The 19,631-nt window shown below is 37.7% G+C and overlaps 1 protein-coding gene across 1 annotated transcript in view; it reads right to left on the reverse strand.

The window, feature by feature from the left end:
- PTPN1 (protein tyrosine phosphatase non-receptor type 1) overlaps nt 1-19,631 on the reverse strand; it is a 46,624-nt gene that overhangs the window by 8,173 nt on the left and 18,820 nt on the right. Inside the window, exons 2-6 of the mRNA XM_075720927.1 lie at nt 9,351-9,441; nt 7,511-7,611; nt 5,422-5,520; nt 2,458-2,595; nt 519-728 (exon numbers count right to left, since the gene is read on the reverse strand). Coding sequence (XP_075577042.1) covers nt 519-728; nt 2,458-2,595; nt 5,422-5,520; nt 7,511-7,611; nt 9,351-9,441 — 639 coding nt within the window. The remainder of the gene's footprint in view (nt 1-518; nt 729-2,457; nt 2,596-5,421; nt 5,521-7,510; nt 7,612-9,350; nt 9,442-19,631) is intronic.

Consider the following 19,631-nt stretch of genomic DNA (forward strand, 5'->3'; position numbering starts at 1 on the left):
CCAACCTAAATGATTCTATGATTCTAGGAAAAAAAAGAAAAAAAAAAGGACATTTTAACCTAGGCCTGGCTTTTGTGTATTAGCTGCTCTCACACAGTGACAGAACAAGGTCAAAGGAACTCCAGTTTTATCTTAAAGTCAGGACAATTTCCCCCTGCCTACAGGTGAAGTTGACTCTGTAAGAGGAAACACATTAGATTTATTTTGTGTTGTTTCAGGATAGTTCACGCTATTACTTAACAGACACCTAGTGGTTTTTTTCTTAACCATGAGGGCAAAGCCCATCTTTGCAAATCACTAAAAGATACAGACTTTTCTTCCCTAAACTCAAAATGGGCAGTTAAGAACAAGATCTGCCCTGGAATACACTCCCAAACCAGAATACTAGTAAAATAATGGGAAATAGCATGCATCGATACTTTACGGAACATACGACAGCTCTTTGCAAGCCTACAACAAACCATTCCTCAAAATAACTCTACAGAAACAGCATATCTCCGGGAATAAGTAGCTCTTACCAGTAGAAGACACGTATCAACCAAACAAAAAGTTCCCGATCTCCCAATTCCTGCGCTGCAGTGCACCACAATAGATCCATGCTCAGGGTTAAGTGAGCCAGACTCTCTCACTTTGAACAGGAAATTGAGGAATGAAGCAGGTGAGTCTGGGACGCCAAAATCAGGCCACGTAGTATAATGAAAGTGCAGAATCTCTCTAGTTTCCTGTGTCTGTAAAAACGGTATTTAGGAAGTCTTTTAGCTTGAATACACGAGTCAGAAGTATCCAAAGAACAGTTGCCTACAACAACGTTCTAATCAGCAAATACAATTCCTCACTCATTTTCCTAGCAAATAGTCACTTGCATATTTAGACATACAGCATTAGACATTTTTACCTTTAGGTCAATTTCAAATTTGTGCCTTTGGAAAAATTTTAGCTACTTCCTTTGAAAATAATTCTGACTTACAAGGAATGGAGGCATGTGCCTGCTCAGCTTTGTATCCTACTCAGACTACACTGCTGCCACTACATCTTTAGAACAGCTGACTTAAATTCAAATGACAAAGTTCCACCAGTCTGAAGGAGCTTTTGTAGCTGCACAGCTAAGAAACTAACCACAAATAGTTATCTCTTGTTGTGAAGGTCTCCATTTTGAGCAAAGGAAATTGGATAAGTGAATTTACTTATTTATAACGTGGTGTAGTTTTTTCAGTATAGTTCAAATGCTTGTATTGCCACAAGACAGCTGGCACTACTGCCTTCCAATTTCTAATGACAGAATATCATCTGAAGATTTCTCAAAATGAAGTACCTCAAGTTATAGAAGCCCTTTACACTTTCTGCAGACAAAGCCCTTACGCTATCACAGCTGTTCCTTTACAGGTTTGTTCCCAACCTGAAAACTTTCTTCCAAGATTACTACACCACTGGTGCTCACATCCTCCTAGAACACTGAGCTACAGCCATCAAACATGTCTATGGCAGATGTCATAGTTAATACACACCACAAACTACATCAGCTAAATTCTTAGTCAAGCATAATTTAGTCAAATTCATATTTGCTGTCTCACGTTTCCCGGCAGGATGAAGCGTGCAAGATGCTAACAGATGAGCAAAGGAATAACTGTGTCTTCCAGTAGTGAGCAGTACCAGGACAGGACAGAACAGAACTCAGACTAACATGTCACAATGTACACACCTAGCTCAGCACCATCGAGGACCTCAGATGTTATCTTTGGTGACCTGCATTCAGTGAAAGTTAATGGTATTCTTCCTTAGCCAGTCTCGCCAAGGAGCTTTAGATTAGCTCTCACTGCTCTAATACAGGGCAGTGCTGAAGAGGAGAGGAAGGGTGGGATATGGCACGTATACTCTTATTTTGGTATTGCGCAGAAAGGGGAAGAAAAAAAAATTAAAAAGAAAAAAAAAAAGAGTTATTTCTCTCAAAGCTAGTGGCCTGATCCTCGTATTGAGCTCCATACAGCTCATTGCAGGACCAGGACTAAAACAATTCCTGCTTTCAGGTGAAGGCCGTCAATGCAAAACCTGAAGATTTGTGCCAAAACCGAAAAATAAACCTTAGAACAAGACACAGGCAAACAGGTAGCTTAAGTGACAGGAAGAGCAATTATTTCAGCTATAACACAAAAGCACTAGAACATCTGCTACAAAGGGTTCTCTGAAAGGTAACGTAGTGACAAACTAACCTTCTCACTCAGTGCATGGCCAAGACATGAAAATGACCATAGTTTCCCCAGATATGTTTCATAAATATTTAAGTGTTTCATTTCCACAACACACAACCTAGAGGCTGAAGAACAATCTAATGCAGAATCACTAATTCCAGAACAATAACTGCTATAATTTGTGACCATCTTTTTCAAGACCTTGCTGGTGAGGAGGAATCTCACTTCAGACAGACTGAAGAATCTGATTGGTACTCATTTCTGTACTTACTGTAAGGTTTTCCAATTCTAGCTGTCGTACTGTGTAATATGATTTTATATCTTCAGATATCAATGTTAGTTTCAAGTTTGTGTCTTCAAAAAACATTTCTTTCTCCTCCTTCCGTGGCCAGTACTGTGCACACTTTATCTAAAAACAAATAGGAGACATTTATATGTCATTTATGTTTGTGTAAAAGGCAAGGAATAAACATACTTAAATAGGGCATTTTCCCATGAGACAATTTCTTCATCTGCTTTTATTATAAGGAGAACCAATTCTAGTGTGAAGAATATCAGTCTTCCTTTATGTTGCAGAACCACATCTTCACTGAATCTTTTGTATGAGTCAAATATTTTGACCCTGACAGAACTCATGAAAATACTTAAGGACTGAGGATAGATTTGTTCAGGTAGATCTCTCTTTCTTCTACGTGTAAGCTGAAAGAGTGTGAAGCTATGGAATCTAATCAAAATCACCAAAGCCGTTATTTATTTTAGCTTGTGTCAGAGCAAACAAACAAACAGAAAAAAAATCTAATAACTGTCTAAGTATAGAAGCTCTCACAACCCTCTGCCAAAATCCGAATTTTAGCTTACTCTGCATTTTATTTATTATCCTCATGTCAAATATTTAAATTTCAAAAGAGATAGATGTTAACAAGAGCAGAACATACTGTGAAAAAGTATTATGAATTCCACAAATAAGCAACATATAGAGAATTACAACATTGCTAATTTGCAAGTGTAACATCAGATGAGATTTTTGTGTTACTCCATTCACTCACCACAAAAATAAAAATAGCAGTGAGATAATTTTGATTTTACATGGTGCAGTTTGAAAGTAAAGTGCCAAACAAAAACCCCTCCATTCAGCAAACATTCCCATTACCTACTTCTAACTGAACTTCAATTTTTTTCTCAGTAAAGTTTCCCGGAGAGCTTAGTTTTGCAAAGACTGCTACATGCTAGGACCTTAAATAAGTCAACTAAATAGAAAAGTAGCACATTTTGCAGGGTGCAGGAAAAAACTGAAACTAAAGAAACTCATTGGCAACACAAATCCCAAAGTCTGCAACCAAGCTTCAGGTAGTTAAATCTAAGGATATTGTGACTGGGAGAAGTGGCCTGGTACTTCTGCCACTAAGCACTGCTCCTCTGAAATGGGATTATGACCACCATTTGGCCATACTTAAACATACAATAAGAATGGATTGTTGGACGCAGCTAACGCCTCTTTTATTGAAGGCAAATAATATGGCTTTACAGTTGAAGTGGAAGAACAATGAAAAAGCCCAGCATTCTCAAGACTCTGAAAACATTTTAATAAATATGAAAACCCTTCAGTATTTTATTCATAGGTAGACTAACACTAGTTTTGCTTGGGCTGATTCTAGTTTTTATTCAAAACACATCCTCTAGTTCATTGGGGTGTAGAATGCAGTTATAATTCTCGACACTTTTAGTTTTTTTAATTAATGTTGAAGAAACAGCAACTGGCTTTGTGTCTAATTTCTCCACCAAATGTGTCTGTAAACAGTATTTCGTTGTGCTTCACTGTAGGTCCCCCACTGCTGTTTGCTCAGAAGTGTAAGCAGCCTGCCCTAAGGGATCACAATAATTCATTTTGTTCAAAACTATTGGCAGTGCAGAGAATGAGCGGGAACGGTTGGAAAGGAAGAAACTATTGAAAAATATGGTTACTGCATCTCTTTTGAAGATTAAATTTCACTTGCACTACAAAAAAAGCGAAACACTCAAAAATCAAGACTGCATTTTATTAAAACACAACTCATTGCACAAGAATTTTCCTTATTATTGGGAATTCTTTCCTCATTATGCAAAAGCATGTACCACCCAGTTATCACTGGTGGATACCCAACATACCCGCTACCCCTCCTCCAAAGTGCCTTTATACTACACTGTAACATTCAACTTTCAGTTGTGCATTTCTATCCATCTTTAAAATTGCTTTTGTCTCAAATTTGCACAGCTGCCAAGTCCACTTTAAGGATGGTAGCTGTGGAGTTAGCATAGAGGCAGAACTCTGACCCATGGACGAAAACCATGCCTGATGGTTCCTGTCTTCTCCACCATCAGAAAGGCTGAGGCATTACCTTCTCAAGACAGCAGCTACTTCATGTGCCAGAAGAACCAAAACTTTTTATCTGTCTGAAGGTAAATTACTTAAAATAACCCCAATTGTTTGTTCATCTGGCATTTCTCTTCATCTTCTGCCTGTCTTGTCTAATGTAGGCTTCCTAAAAGGTCTGGACAGAATTTAGCCCACCACGCTTGCCCTAGCAAGTAAAGCACTGGCTTAACAGCTGGTTCCACATCACCTAGAAGATCATTGCTTAAGATACATACCAGGAGAAGTACTTTTCAATTGTACCCTCATTCTCCTCACACTTCTAATGTCTTTTGTAAACAATGACACTGGTGGAGAAACAATATGCTTAGATGATACATTTAATAATCAGCTCTTATTGCATGAAGGAAACTTGGAGTCCAAGTGCCTCTATAACTACTTCAAAACTATTTCATAATTCTTGTGAATGAACACTTGGTATAAATGACCTTTGAGAGGTGCAATCTGTACACTGAAAAGAACTACATTCAGATACCTAGGTTAGCAGTAGTGACCAAATACTCATTTGTGTGGAGACTAATATTATGTTCATGCCTTATTTCAGCCAAATTCAAAAGAAATTAATACCTACAATTACAAACTGAATAATTTTCTGACTGCACTAAGATCGGATCACCAGGTATTCAATTCTAGGCATAATTTCTAGACAAAATTGATGACGACCATCGTCTCTCCACCCCCCCCCCCCCCCCACACACACACACTTTCTTTGGGTTGTTTCTTTTTGGGGTGTGGGGGGGTGGGAAGGGTTGGGGGGTTTTGTTTTTTTAAAGAAAAAACATAAACATGCAATGAACACACAGTTAGAACCGGGTAAGTACTTACAGATCCCTTTTCCATCACTCTGTTCAACATGACAACACCACGGCTTTTCTGTTCCCAAACCATCTCCCAAAAGTGACCACAAGTATTTGGCAAAGGTCCCTGCAGAGACAGAATCCCCAGAAATAAGCATTATTTTCTGTTAATGTCAGTGCAATGTTCCCCAGTAAAAGTTACTGCACTAGGCAAGAAATTTAGACAAGTAACAAGCAACTTCTCATTTCAAACTGCAAAAAAATGCAGTGATACAGCTTTAAGTTCCATTTTCCCCACTATGAATTCACCCATTAAAGCACGGTTAATCTTTTCCCCACAGGCATAACAGGAAGAGAGAAGCAGTCTCATTTGTAAGAAGAGAACTGGGAGTGAAAAATGCTGAGAACTTTCTTAGGAAAGGTATACATAAAATGGGGAAATAAAACCTCATTGACAACTAAAAGCAGAATTAACGTCTATGTTGAACTATTCTGCAATTCATCATTGGTATTCATAATACTTGAAAATTACTAGACTGAATGGACAAACATTCAAAAGACTGAAACAATGACAAATCACTAACAAATTATACAGTTTTCAGAATCTTCATGGATCTGCTCTGGGACTGAACAAAAGATAACCCCTTTTAAAGACTACTATCTACTCACAAAGTAGATTTCCTTATAACTTTTTGTTTGTGCTATGTTCTTTTGCCATTTTCTACTCCAAAACCATTGCTCTGAATTTTGGGCAACACAAACCAGCATCACTGTGTCTCTCATATTTGCTATCCATCACTTTGCTCAAACAAAACAGCAGGCTGAGGTCCTCCAAAGAATGACTGGATTTAAATAAAGCCATTCGAATCCATTAAATTCTGGATCAGAATAGATAACTAGTATCAGTTAGCTGCACATTTGACTATTCCACATACAGGTCTATCAGTTCAACCCTATGATCAACCTCCCCTGTTGTGAATAAGTGGAATCAGAGCTGTGTGCACAGAATCATTTTTGTATTAAATACTGTACTGTCCACTTCTTCCTCAGAAGATTTATCTTTATTCTCTAGAAACAGGAAGGAAGAGCTGCTGCTTGAAAATATTAATCCCAGTCTACCTTTATCTAAAGTGTGGGAGGAAGGGGCAAAAAAAAGGTCAAGATTAGAGACCAGGACAGTCTCCAGGGAACCAAACATTTAGAACAAACAAGAATTCTGGCACAGTTGCTAGGTCTCAGAATAAGACAACAGGGTATCCGGGTATTTTTAAATTTGTTATACAGAGGTGTGGAATTCACAGATTCTGTGAAAAAAAGCCACTTCCCTCCTACCCCTCATACTCCCATCACTAAAGTCTGTATTCATAGCTTTCCTCTCTCACATTAAAGGTAGAAGCATCAGCACTGCCCAACTTAGACCTTGCACAAGCTGTGTTATTAGGAGGTACATTCGTTGTAAATACTACAATAGCATCACTTTCAGAAGGACATTTAACAAGAAAAACATGGTGGAGCATAATGCTTATTTGAAACAGAAGGTCGGGCGTAAGAAATTGGCTAATATGTTTTAGTTAACGTCCACCCCACTCCACGTAACACATAAATTTCCGTTATATTTAAAATATGTTATTTCAAATAGGTTTTGAACATCTTGAAGTTCATAAATATAGTTCTGTAAATGTGAGGCCCTCCCATTAAGTGAGGTTCACCTCTGTTCAGAGAATTTATCAGGCAACTTAAGACTAGTGGTCTGAAGCCTTTGTGCTTCCACGTAGAAATGCATTTCATTTCAAACACATCTAAATGTTGCTTGTTTTAAGCCAACAAGCAGATTTCTAGAAGTATGTTAAGCTTCTAGCCTAGATGGGTCTAAAGTCAAATATACAAAGTGGCCAAAATACTCTACAAAAAGTCAGTCAGTGCTGACAGGAAGCAGGAAGAAATATGTAGCATTTCTGTAAAATTGTTCTATGTATATGTTTATATATACACACAGATGTTTATATACACTTAAGTGGCTTTATGATGAAGAAAACAAAAGTAATAAGGCTAAAGAAAACCCATGAAAAACAACTCCAATCACCACATGATTTTTATTATCCACTGCCAGCAATTACCTGGGTAAGGATGTAGCTCCTTTGGGCCTCTTCCATTTTTATCAAACTAGCATTGATATAGTCATTGTCACCTTGGTTTAGCTTAATTCGACTGTGATCAACTGCAGCATAATTAGAAAACACTGGTTAATGTATATGCAACACAGCACAAACCACACACAACCTCATCAGATGTTAGGATCAAAAAACTGAGTCGTCCTGAAGAACGAAAAGAGCTTAATCACAGCGCAGAAATGTTTGCTGGTGCTTGTAACTCTGGAAATACAATATAGGTACTAAAAGAACAGCACTACGGCAGAGCCATGAACATAAGCTGCACTCTGTCTTCCAAGAATATATTGCAAGAATGGAAGTATTTGCATCTGAAGTAATCCAACAGTAATTTGCAAACGAGATCACACTGACCTATTTGTACAGTTATCGAGTTACTGTTTTTAAATAAATCTAATTACACAACTGCTTATCTTTTGCAGCTTAAACATTCAAACCCAGCTTGTTCAAGGTTGTTAAAAGGTTTGCCTAAACATGTATTGGACAAACAGAACAGAGACTTCTTATTCTTTTTATAGACATTTAGCTACTGTTCCCAAACCAACCACACCTTAATATACAGAAAGAATGATCAAAATTCAAGAATTACAGCAAATGTAATTGCACTGCTCTTTTGTTAGTCTCAGCTTGCTCCACTTAGGATTAAAAAAAGCAAATCACCAACAAAAAACCACATACAAGAGTTCCCACATTTTGAAAAAAACGAAACAAGACTGGAAGCAGTATTATCTAAAGGCAAAAAGGAACCATTTGTTACTCACAACCCCAAATACTAGAACTGCTTAGTAAAGCAAACTATGTGCAACATTATTGTTCCTAAGTCAATTGCCCCAAAGACTTCAGTAACTTTTAACCACTCAGTATAAAAGTTTTCCAATATACAATTAATACTCTTGTCTTTGAACAGCAGATAGATATTCTCCCAGTGACAGAGCCTATAGAAACTTTGCATTTAAAACAGACGGCAGTACTGCACCCTTGAAAAGGGAAAGGGGTCTCAGAACAGGCATTGTCATTTAGTGCAGAGAAGGCAGTCTAGCGAACCACCTGTGGACTTTCTTCAGTGTCTGATACATCAAGTAGTATTTGCCAACCATTTGACTACAGTCCTGTACTTCTCTGCAACTCCAGAAGTACAGCATGCCAGGCATAGGCAAGTCTGAATGTTACTGCCTTTGTACATGGGATTGCGGAAGGAAAGACAGGCTGCAACACCAAACTGAGCTGTGCCTTGTACACAGGACATGTGCTCAAAGAGGCACTTCCCACCAGAATTCACCAGAATATGTAATGATAGTCATTTCAGAAACACAGGTCTCACTAATATTACCACCTTTGCAAACGCCCCTTTTCTCTGTTCCAATTACCTTAGATTTATTTCTAGTAGTCATACATTTTATGCAAGACACTTCCCGATCTCCCAATAGGGGCAGTTATGCTATATTAACCTAGTAAGTATACTGCAATAGAAATGATACTTGCAATTTTATTAATGCTACTTCAGCCACCATTCTCCTCTAGCCTAAGAATTCAAAGGTAAAGCAAGTTCCTTTCTTCAGATTTCTGACAACAAATACAGAATCTACTGTATGCTGCTTTAGTACAATCCTATGGATATAATGGCATCCTGTGACATCTATCTCATAAATAAATATATTAACAAGAATATTATCTTGGATGCATACCCATCTAACAGAAATCTTGTTCTTACAAAGAACATTTAGCTGTTAGAAGAAGTCATTAGAGGTCAACAGTCTGTTACAAACAATGGAAAAGAAAGTGTACTTACAGGGGCTGACATCTCTGTACCTATTTCTATTTTTGTTTCTGGGATGTTTGGCCACTTTACATGGAAAATCACTGGCTTCACGCTTGATGTCCTGAAACAAACAAACAAACAAAAATCTTAGGTATGAATCCATCTAATATCATCATACCATTAGCTATTTTAAGACAAACACACATTTGACTTTACATCTTCACATTGTGGGCGTAGCGGACAGAAAGCACTTCAGGCTTCAACTTAAGAACTGAGTTTAAATTTATTCAGAATACAACACTAACATTATTTGTGTGTTAAAATATTGTTAGCTTGCATAATAAAGTAGCAGAACATTTATGAGACATTATGCTTTTACACTCTTGATGGAGCAGGGTCTCTGCCCCGAAGCACTTTCATAAAAACCGCTTTAAGCGATTGTTTCCACTATCAGTGAAACTATCAATTGTAGCAGTATCAATTGTAACTCAGCAGCAATTAGAAACGGTTCTTTGTGATAGAAAAAAAACTTGTCTACCCCCCTTGGCATCAAACACGCACATGGAGTGGTGACTTGTCTAAGATCACTTACATCTTTATCTTGAATTATCAACAGGGTGTCACAAAGCTGCAAAGAGCGAAAGTTATTTGTATCCAATTCACATGCTCAACTAAAACCTATATATAATTTCAAGCATAGAATTAGGGTTTCTTTCATGTTTTTTCAGAAGCATATAATAGCTCAGCTATCTGAGACAATTTCGAAAGTTATAATAGAAAGAATTTTGCTGTCCTTAAACATTAGTCCCAATCTGTAAAAAGAGAACTTCACACTGTAAATAAATACTGCGTAAATACGCAATTCTTAAAAGTTATAGTACTAGGAACTTCAGGTTGAAGCTGTTAGATTCAACTGAAATTAATGAAAACTGAAGGAATGGATTTACTGTAGAACTGATATTTCAATAGCATAATTAAGTTCAAGAAATCCTAAGACAGACATGTGCACATACATGAAATGAACAAAGCTAGCCTAGAGGCCACTAAAAAAATCATAATTAAAAATGAATTATTGAGCAAAATTCATCCCCTTTCATTAGATGAAAGTAATTTTGTTAAATATAGTCAACCAAATGAAGCCAAGTTTAATATTAATTATCTGTCCAGACACAGATATATTTGAGCATGGTGTTGATCCACATCCAGTGCGACCAGAGAACAGGTTTCTGCACACACTGAGTTAGTGCATTTGGAAGGCTGCTTGCGATATATAGAGCACTTGCAGAGAAAGGCTGGGCACTCCTCTATTAATAGTTTCAAATTAGCTCAGGCTCTGGTTCAAATTGTGGTAGCTTACCAACATCAGAGCAGGAGGATTTTATACCAGCTCAAAAATCTAAGCCCTAAAATGCAAGCCAAACTGAACTGGTTTTCTGTTCCTCTCAGTTTTACATGAAGAATCATGTACAATGCTGAAGATTTTAAGTGAGCTATCTACTGCAGCTTATTACATGTTCATCTTTTTCTACCCCATCATTCAGATATGTATCAATTTACACTGAGTGCTATATGTCAAGGGAAGGGTTCTATTTTACATATACCTGCTCAAAATTAGTACAGTATTCTGAAATGGCTCCTCACTGAAATAAGCCCTGACATCAGCTGCTATCTTTTTATAACTTAACACATGGCTGCCAGTATTTCTGCTTATGAAGAATGCAGTCTGGAGAATATGATCTTGACTGCCACAGTCTAATATCTCAAACATGAGGCAGCTAAAATGGATGTTTTCATAAATTAATCTCTGACATTAGGTTGGTGACTTTGTATTTTACAGGGCTTTTTTTTTTTCTTCTGTACTGACTGTACAGGATTAACAAGAGACAAAACCAGGGAACTAGGGAAAATGGTTTTCTAGATCTCTAACCACACTTCCCACAGAACCTACATATGGGTTGGGTTTAGTTTTTTTTTTTGCTTAAAAAACCCCAAAAAACAACACAACCACCGCATCACTTAGGATTCATATTAAAAAACAAAACAAAACAGCAAAATGCAACCCAAAAGACCCGTAGGCATTTTTGCTGTAAATATCTGGTTAAATCAGCAGCAGCATTAATCTATACCGTTTCCTTTCAGTGTATTAACAAATTTGAAAGAACTGTCCCCTCTTTTTAAAAAGGAAACGGATGAAATGCTTCATTACAGAAACTGAATGATACAAAGGCATTCTAATATAAAAATATTATACTTAAGCATACATGTGTATGTGCACATGCACACTACTCCCGGACCTGGAGAGTTCCACAGATTCAAATACCAACATCACATATTTAAGGATCTGAAACTGGTAATTTATTGTTCAGGGAATAGAGAGCTAGCTATTACCTCACTGCCAAATATTAGATCTTTTTAAAGATACTATGACGCCTAAAGGTACTGAAAGAATAAGGGAGCTCTAGGAGATGCATAACTCCCATAGGCACAGAGAAAATGAAAAGAAAGAAGTTACCCATGTACGTTCCAGAAACACAGACAATTTAAAAAGCGTACTACATTTCTGAAGCATGTTTCAGCAAAAAGGAAAAAAAATGGGGTGGGGTGGTAACAAAATGAGGGACCTAGATACGGCAACAGGCAAGGTGCTGCCTCATATGAAAATCCAACTAGAATATAGCACTTCATTTCTGAACGTAATGAACACCAAGAAGAGAGAAAATCCTGGAGGGCGCCCATGCCTGGACCTCAGTGGTCAAATCCATGCCTGAAAAGATAGGGCATACTCTTCTCAGCAATATGGGATAAAAGTGACTTGGGGTTTTGGTTGGGGTTTTTGGTTTGGGTGAGTTTTTGGTTTTTTGGTTTTTTTTTTTTTTTGCTATAGCAGTTGCTAGAACATCTAAAATCACCAAAAAAAAAAAAAAACCAAACCCCAAAAAAACCAACCCCAAACAAAACCCCAAACATCTAAGATCACTTCCAGGATACGAAGCTGACTAGCAGAAATCAGATGGCCTTCAACAGAGAAAATTATTGGGAAACAATCTAGTGACAAGTTACATCAAATGGCCATGTTACACGTTTTCTTGTACATTCTTCAAAAAACGTCTGTTATTGTTTATTGCAGGAGTCACATAACTACTGATGCTCACTGGTGTTAGGGCAGTTTCAGAATACGCCAATAATAGTACTACAGGATCTCAGTGTTGGAGAAAGCAGACTCATTCAAAGCTTGTAATTATTATGCTATGAGGAACTTGAAGCCAGTGATGTCACGAGAACTGAAGTTAGTGGATGGACATAGGGATTGATAGTTACGTAACACCTTCTGGAATCACACTCATAGTCACACTGCAGAGATCCTGTCATTTAAAAAGGAAGCTCGACATTTCATTTAAAAGGTCGTGCAACATAAAACTTTAAAGAGGAAGGGCTAGAACTGAAGTCAGTTTTCCAAAGTCAAATGCTTCTGGTTTTGAGCATGAGTCATTCCATGCCACTCATCTCCTGGTTTTAAGTCCTGTACTCTGTGCAAATACCCCCAAAAACTTCAGGGGTGGAAAGAGGAAGTCTGCTGAAGCGCTGTTCTTCAAATGGAAAGTTCTCGCTGTTAATTTGCAGTAGTGACTGGAGTAAGAAGTTCTTTAAGTGCTTTACAGGCAAAAGTTGCTCTCAGTTGTGTGAATGGGTTCCACCTGGCCTGACAGCATTGCATTTCCTGCCACAAGGAAAGGACACAATGCAAGGGCAGATGGCTGTATTGTTCAGACAAAAGGGATCAGTCCCATGAACACAGCCTTACTTTCCAGAGTCCTACAGATGCTCATCAGGAAGAGGTGCTCATGGTGGCGCTCAGCCCCTTGTCCCAAAGCCTTCTGTACCAGAATGCCTGACCCTTCCTCCCTCCCCCCTGCCAGAAACCGAACATCAGTGATTCATGCTGCAGCTCACAGCCCTTCCTTTCCATCGTTCCCAGCCTTCAAAAAATTGCCCTCAATTCGGTGTCCTAACCTGTAACTACTCTGGAGTCCTAAGTCTGTCAATTCCCCCTTTGCTCAGTATTTTCTGCAAACTCTACTTGTCCTAGCCACTGGTACTCTGCACTAGACTATAGTTGCCATACATAAACTCTTAGCACAACAGCACATTTGACTATACTTTTCCCATCTTGTTGAGGCACCAACTGGAGATTAAGAAAGACAAGATATACCCCCAAAATCTTCAAGTACGTCTTAGGTAAGATCACATGAAGAGGTGTTCATGACGTCAGTCACTCAAGCACACCGCAATGTTGCACAGATTTGCATGTCAGTATTTCCAGAAGAGAAACTAAATGTCCAGTCTAAAGGCTTTCAGATTCAACAGAAAGGCTCCCGGGGAACTCTGCAGCAGGCCTCAATTTGATCACACTATTTTATTACACCATAAACTCTGGAGTAGCTTAGACTAAGAAATAATGATATACTGTCATTTTAACAGTCCTGTTCCTACGGGAAGCAGCAATTGCCAAGATCTTATCATGGGCTACAGAAGTGCACAGTAATCTATCTCCTGAGGCAGTCACACTAAGGAAAGCAATTCACAAGTAGTATATAAAGATTTAAATAAAAAAGTAATTTTGGCTTAAAAGCTTAAAAAAAAAAGAATGTTTCCTCTTAAAGCTAGTACTGAAAAAAAATGATGACACTGCTGTAAAAGGTGGAAGAGTAAAAAAAAAAAAAAAAAGTTACAGTAAAGTCAAGTGAAAGCTGCTGTTTTCTGAGATGTCATTACAGGCTGATTTCAGAATGGAAATACCCCTACAGATATATCAGGTGGCAAAGACCTGTACAGAAGACCACAAGAAAAGCAGGTAGTACTGAGGGATCCATAATAAACAGCTACTTTACAGAAATGGGGAAAGGTCTTCAGATTCAGTGTGTAAGCGAGCAAACTGAGTCACTGAGAAGCAGTGAACTGACTCTTCAACAAAAGAACCTTGCTAAGATATAACGCATACACAGATCAACTGTTCATTCAACCCACTTTGACATGGAAGACTGGATTTCTTATCCTGTATTAAACTTTACTACATCAGGATATTTGGACAGGGACAAGAAATGAGGATGTAACTTGTAGGTAACAAGAAGGTCATCTAAAGAACAGAAAATTGCATCACATAACATTAATCTTAACAACAAGCTACAGAATTTTAGCCAAATAAATGAAATAAATGTAGATTTTAATTCCCTTTTACAACATTTTATCTAGTCTCTCAGTTTTGCTTTCAAGTAAAATATGGTAGTACTGATTTGCTTATTAGTCTCCCTCAAAAAAAGCCAGTAGACTGCTTCCTGAGGTCAAGTAGCACGGAGAGAGAGAAAAAGGGACAGGCTTGTTTAAAGTTCAACACTATTACACGAGGGGTTTTTTGGGGTTTTTTTTTTTTGTTGTTGTTGTTTTTTTTTTTTTAAAAAAAATCATCACACACTTGCAACGTGATTTTCCTAGAAAGCCCCCTGCTAATTCAGCACTATGTGGGCAATCTGGAACAGGTTGTAGCAACGCAGCATAAGCAGCGTTTCTGACACTAGTCAGCTGCTTGCAGGCACGGAAATAACCCCCCAGGAGAATGTAAACTGGGCATGATCATGTTATTAAATCATATCAGCACTTGCAAAAGTGTACTAATTTTTTCTGGGCCCACATTTATTGCAGCTAGCACATATTATAGACTGTTTCTCACCATTGACTAGTTTCAACATGCCTACAACTTGGGTATATACTTCCAGAAGGGAGAGAGTCATAGACTTGTGTCATTTCCAAATTTTAAGTATTATATTTATTTTGCATGTTGTCAAAAGGAAGACATTGCTGTAGAATAAGTCATTGCAATTCTGCAGAACTCAGCTGTTTAGATTCTCATATTGCTTCAATGTCATTATGTGCAATGAGTAAAAACTGATTTTTCAATTCTGAAATTTTTGAGGGTTGCAGCAGAGCCAGAGCAATCAAAGATCTTAACTCTAGTATTAGGTTAAAGAATTACATGAGACTTCTCAAATTTCAGTAAGTTCAAAATACAGCTTGTCCTTGAAATTTATGACCCATAACAGAAGAAGTTCAGAGTAGCTGGCAGGAACACTCTACTTCTGCTGTTTTGTAGCCATGTACTCGCTGCCAAAACAGGAAACAACTGAATGGAGGGTCAGTATAAGAAAACAACTAAAGTTCCCTTCTTCTTCACATCCATCTCTGTATTTCCTCCCAGATATTCAATCTGCTCCAGAAGTACATCTTAGACATTATTGGAAGCATAGAGACTTTCAAGAAGATGAAATGGCTTTTTCTTGACAGCTGTTGTGCAAAAGAAAAGCTCTGCTATCTGTATCATCAAACAAAGCCAGTGCCAGGAAATAAACCACAGTCTCATTAAAGTGTCAAGAGCTTCTAACTCAGTTACTTCTCTCCTGTAAGAAAAATAATCATGGAGATGAGATCCAGATCTTGATTTGCCCAAACATTAGAGGTCTCCAGATAGAGTGTTTTGGTTTAACCTCATCTCAAATAGACTGGTGCACCTGACAGCCCAGATATCTACAAAACTCCTAAAGGAATTTAGTCTGTGTAGCAAATCCAGACCTTAATTTGTTTGCAGTATGGGTTTTGTATGAGTTTAAAAACATGTAATTCCTGGCCTGTAGGTTATTCCAGGCTTCATAAACTGACAACTGTGGTTATAAACAGAGTCCTCCTTTCCTAGTTACCTAGTATTTTCATTCTGACATCTCACAAGCCACTTAACAGCATTATAGCTTCTACAGAGCTATCACTACACAAAAAACCCCCCAAAACCCAAGAAAAACCAAAACAAAAAAAATCCCCAAACCCCCCAGACTGAAAAAAAAACCCCAAAACTGAAAAAACACCCCCAAAACCCAACAAAAAGCCCCAAAAAACCAAAACACCGCCCCTCCCAACAATGAGGTAAAGACCATGTGTGTAGACTTCACAGGCTTCAGGGAGGGTGGGAAGAGGAGGGAAAAAAGACAAAAACTGTAAGTACTAGAAGGTTAGGGAGGGTGAGAAAAGCTGCTTCTCACACCTTTTCACAACAAACCCAGATCACTGTGCCGCATAACCAAGATATTTTCTAGAGTTTAGACAAGCTGCAAATTGGAAACAAGAGGACAAGAGATGCCCTTGGAACCACTGCAGATAATTTAGTTTCTCAGGGGGATCTCTGACTTCAGGAAATAGGAACCATGGAATGACTTTTTATTTACACTCGCTCAGAATCCTCTAGTATCTTTCAGAGATACTACATACAGTGTAATAACCTCAGTTAATGTTAAGAAAGCAAGACTGTACTATTGTCCCAAATTCCTGCATAATCCATTATCACCATTTAATCTTAAGATAAATGAGCTCATCTGATTAAATAAATAAATAAATTAGATAATAAAATGGAAGACTCTCTTGCTTTTGAGTGCCCCTTTTTCAGCAAGGTTTACAATGTGATACAGTGAGTTTCAAGTTATCTACATCAACATCACTCCTTGCTCACTGTTTCATCATTTGTAGAGGTACACTGTTCACTTTCATGGTCAATAGTCACTAATATTTTAAAGTTTTACTGCTTTTTGAAGAAGTTGGGTTTGGTTTGGGTTTTTGGGTTTGGGTTTTTTTTGTAAATCATCAAGCAGCTACATATTCCCCCCCCCCAATTCCCTCAAAATTATGCAAATATTTTCAAACACTTGCTAGACTTTCAAGTATTTAAATTAATTTACATGGGTCTCAAAAAGCAGCTCAGGTTAATAGACCAATGTGAACATTGGTCTATTAACACCAATTAACGTACATTGAACACTCAAGTTCAGTATTAGACGTTCTACGTATAAATCCAGAAAGCTCAGTGTTCTACACAGAAAAAAAAAAAATCCAGTCTTTTTAAAAGGCTTGAGATAATCTTTTGTTTAAACAATTCCAAGCATTGTGCTAGAACAAGAGCAGAAGACTTCAGATGAAAGCTAATTAGCCTGGTTTGCACAGTTAATACCACTAGTAACAGCTGGCACTCATGTATGAATTTCCAACTTTTTAGAAAACTTAATATATGGCTTATAGAAATAATATGTTTTGTAAAAATCCACAGTACAACTGAGATTAAAACCTTCCCAATAGCTGTCTAACAGCAGCCAATTGACACTGTATCTCTCAGTAACCAGAGTCCTATTTACTAAAAGATAGTAGAAGGCAATGCCATGTTGACATGGTTTAATCTGTAACAGCTTTATCCAAAACCCCTTTGGCAGAAGGATGAAGTATTTTTATGTAACAGGCATTTGATCAGGCTGTGAAAACCAACTTCATCTTTAGTTCCAATCAGCAAAATAAAATCTAGGTTTTGCTCTGAATTTAACCAGGTAATTTGATGGATGAAAACCCTTACAGGGCAGACACATACTCTACACATGAAAAGGATAAACCTACTTCTGATTAAGTTTTTAAGATGACTGGGCAACTAGAAATACCTACAAAAAGATCATCAATCCATGATAATTTCTTTAGAACTTGGGCTGTTTGGAAGAGTGATAAAAGCAGCCTGAAAGTAGTTACAGAAGAATAGTGACAGAAAGGATTGAAGGAGAGCTTTATACAAACCATGGTAAGTATAGTAATAGGTGTATGCCAAACGCCACCAGCTGAGTTAAAACTGTTCAATAATAAAGGCGCCCAGAAAATGTTTTGATTTGGTTAAAACTGGAGGAGTCAAGCAATTCTGATTGTCTTAGTATTTTGTCAGTACAAGTTTTACGGTAATCAAGTGAAGGAGTATTTCATTCTCCATATATATACCCCATTCTTGGAGCCCTGAAAACAGGTTATTCTACCAGGCAGTGGCTAATTTATCTTCAGAAGATCAAGAAAAGGTACTGAAATAAAGGCAGGAAAACAGTGAGAATTCTTGTTCTATATAAGCACAAACCAGTTGTAAACTTCATCACCATTACAGGAATTACCCAGAATCATTCTTGTTCAGACTTAAGTCTCGCCTTGAAAAAAACCCACAACCTTCAAGAATAAGAAAAAAGGCTTTATTATTTTCAGTCATTTCAAGTGATGTCAAAAAAAAAAAAAGAAAAAAAAGAAAAATCACTCATGCTTTGTTAATATCAGAAGTTTCACGCTGGGCAGAAATCAACATGCAGAAAGTGAATCAGTCAAGCCTGACTTCCTGTAAATTGATTTCAGTACATCGAAACAACCACATTTAAAATCTTGAAGCAGAGGAATGTTCCTGTAAACGAACACAGGCACACACTTCCATTTCATAACTTACCAGCCTCTCCCTTCACACAGAAGGCACGTGTTTTGATCTATACAGGTACAGCATGTGCTCTGGTGCAGAGACAAAAACTTGCTAATAATTATACTCCTAATTCCTGTCAGCGGTATGACAACAGTAGTAAGCAATTAAAATCATTACCAGATCCTGTCTGAAGTTGTGTTTTCTCCCCTCCTCTAAGTGTCCACTCTCAGAAACTGTCTCCTTAATTTTGATAAATACAACAAAAAGTCACCTGTGGGTTTATGGGTTGTAGGTTTGTTTGTTTGGGTGGGTTGTGTGTTTTTAAGTCATGTCTTTCCTAATAAAACTACAGTTGCTAGCTTCTCATCATGTATTTAAGACTTACGTGGCTAAAAAAAAAAAAAAAAAAAAGACAAAGACATATAAGACATCCTTTAACTGAATTACTGTTTCAGAATTTAAACTTGGCCTGACATCTGAATGACAACAATGAAATATTTTGGATCCAACTGACATCCTGCAATCAGACCCACTTCCACAACTACCACCAGCTGAGTGCCCTCATCAGCAAGATTCAAGGTCTTATCAGTTAAAAGCTGAACAGATCTTTACAGATTCTTTTTCCTTATCTCCTATTTTTGACCCCATGGGCATGCTGCCCACTAAAAAGAGTGTAAATTTGCAGAATATCTGGCATTTTTATTACTACTATTAACAAGGAATTTGAAAGTCTCCTAATGTACTAGGTATTGTACCAACACAGAAGAACAATATAATCTTCTGCCTAAAGAGAGGCTGTTGTTTAGCACTGGACCTACTGTCACTGTTTAAGGCCCTCTAAATCAGTTGGGGAGACTATTAACATGCTCCTCTAATGAACTGTAACAGAACTAGTACAATTACCAAAGCACCCAGAGCATCCAAACACAGAACCAGTTCTGTGGTCTTGATGAGTAATACCACGATTTCCAAGTCTGAAAGCAAGCAGCCCTGCATATTTGAGAAGCTGAAGTTTG

This window comes from Pelecanus crispus, chromosome 14 (genome assembly GCF_030463565.1).
Source record: "Pelecanus crispus isolate bPelCri1 chromosome 14, bPelCri1.pri, whole genome shotgun sequence".
NCBI classification, from domain to species: domain Eukaryota; kingdom Metazoa; phylum Chordata; class Aves; order Pelecaniformes; family Pelecanidae; genus Pelecanus; species Pelecanus crispus.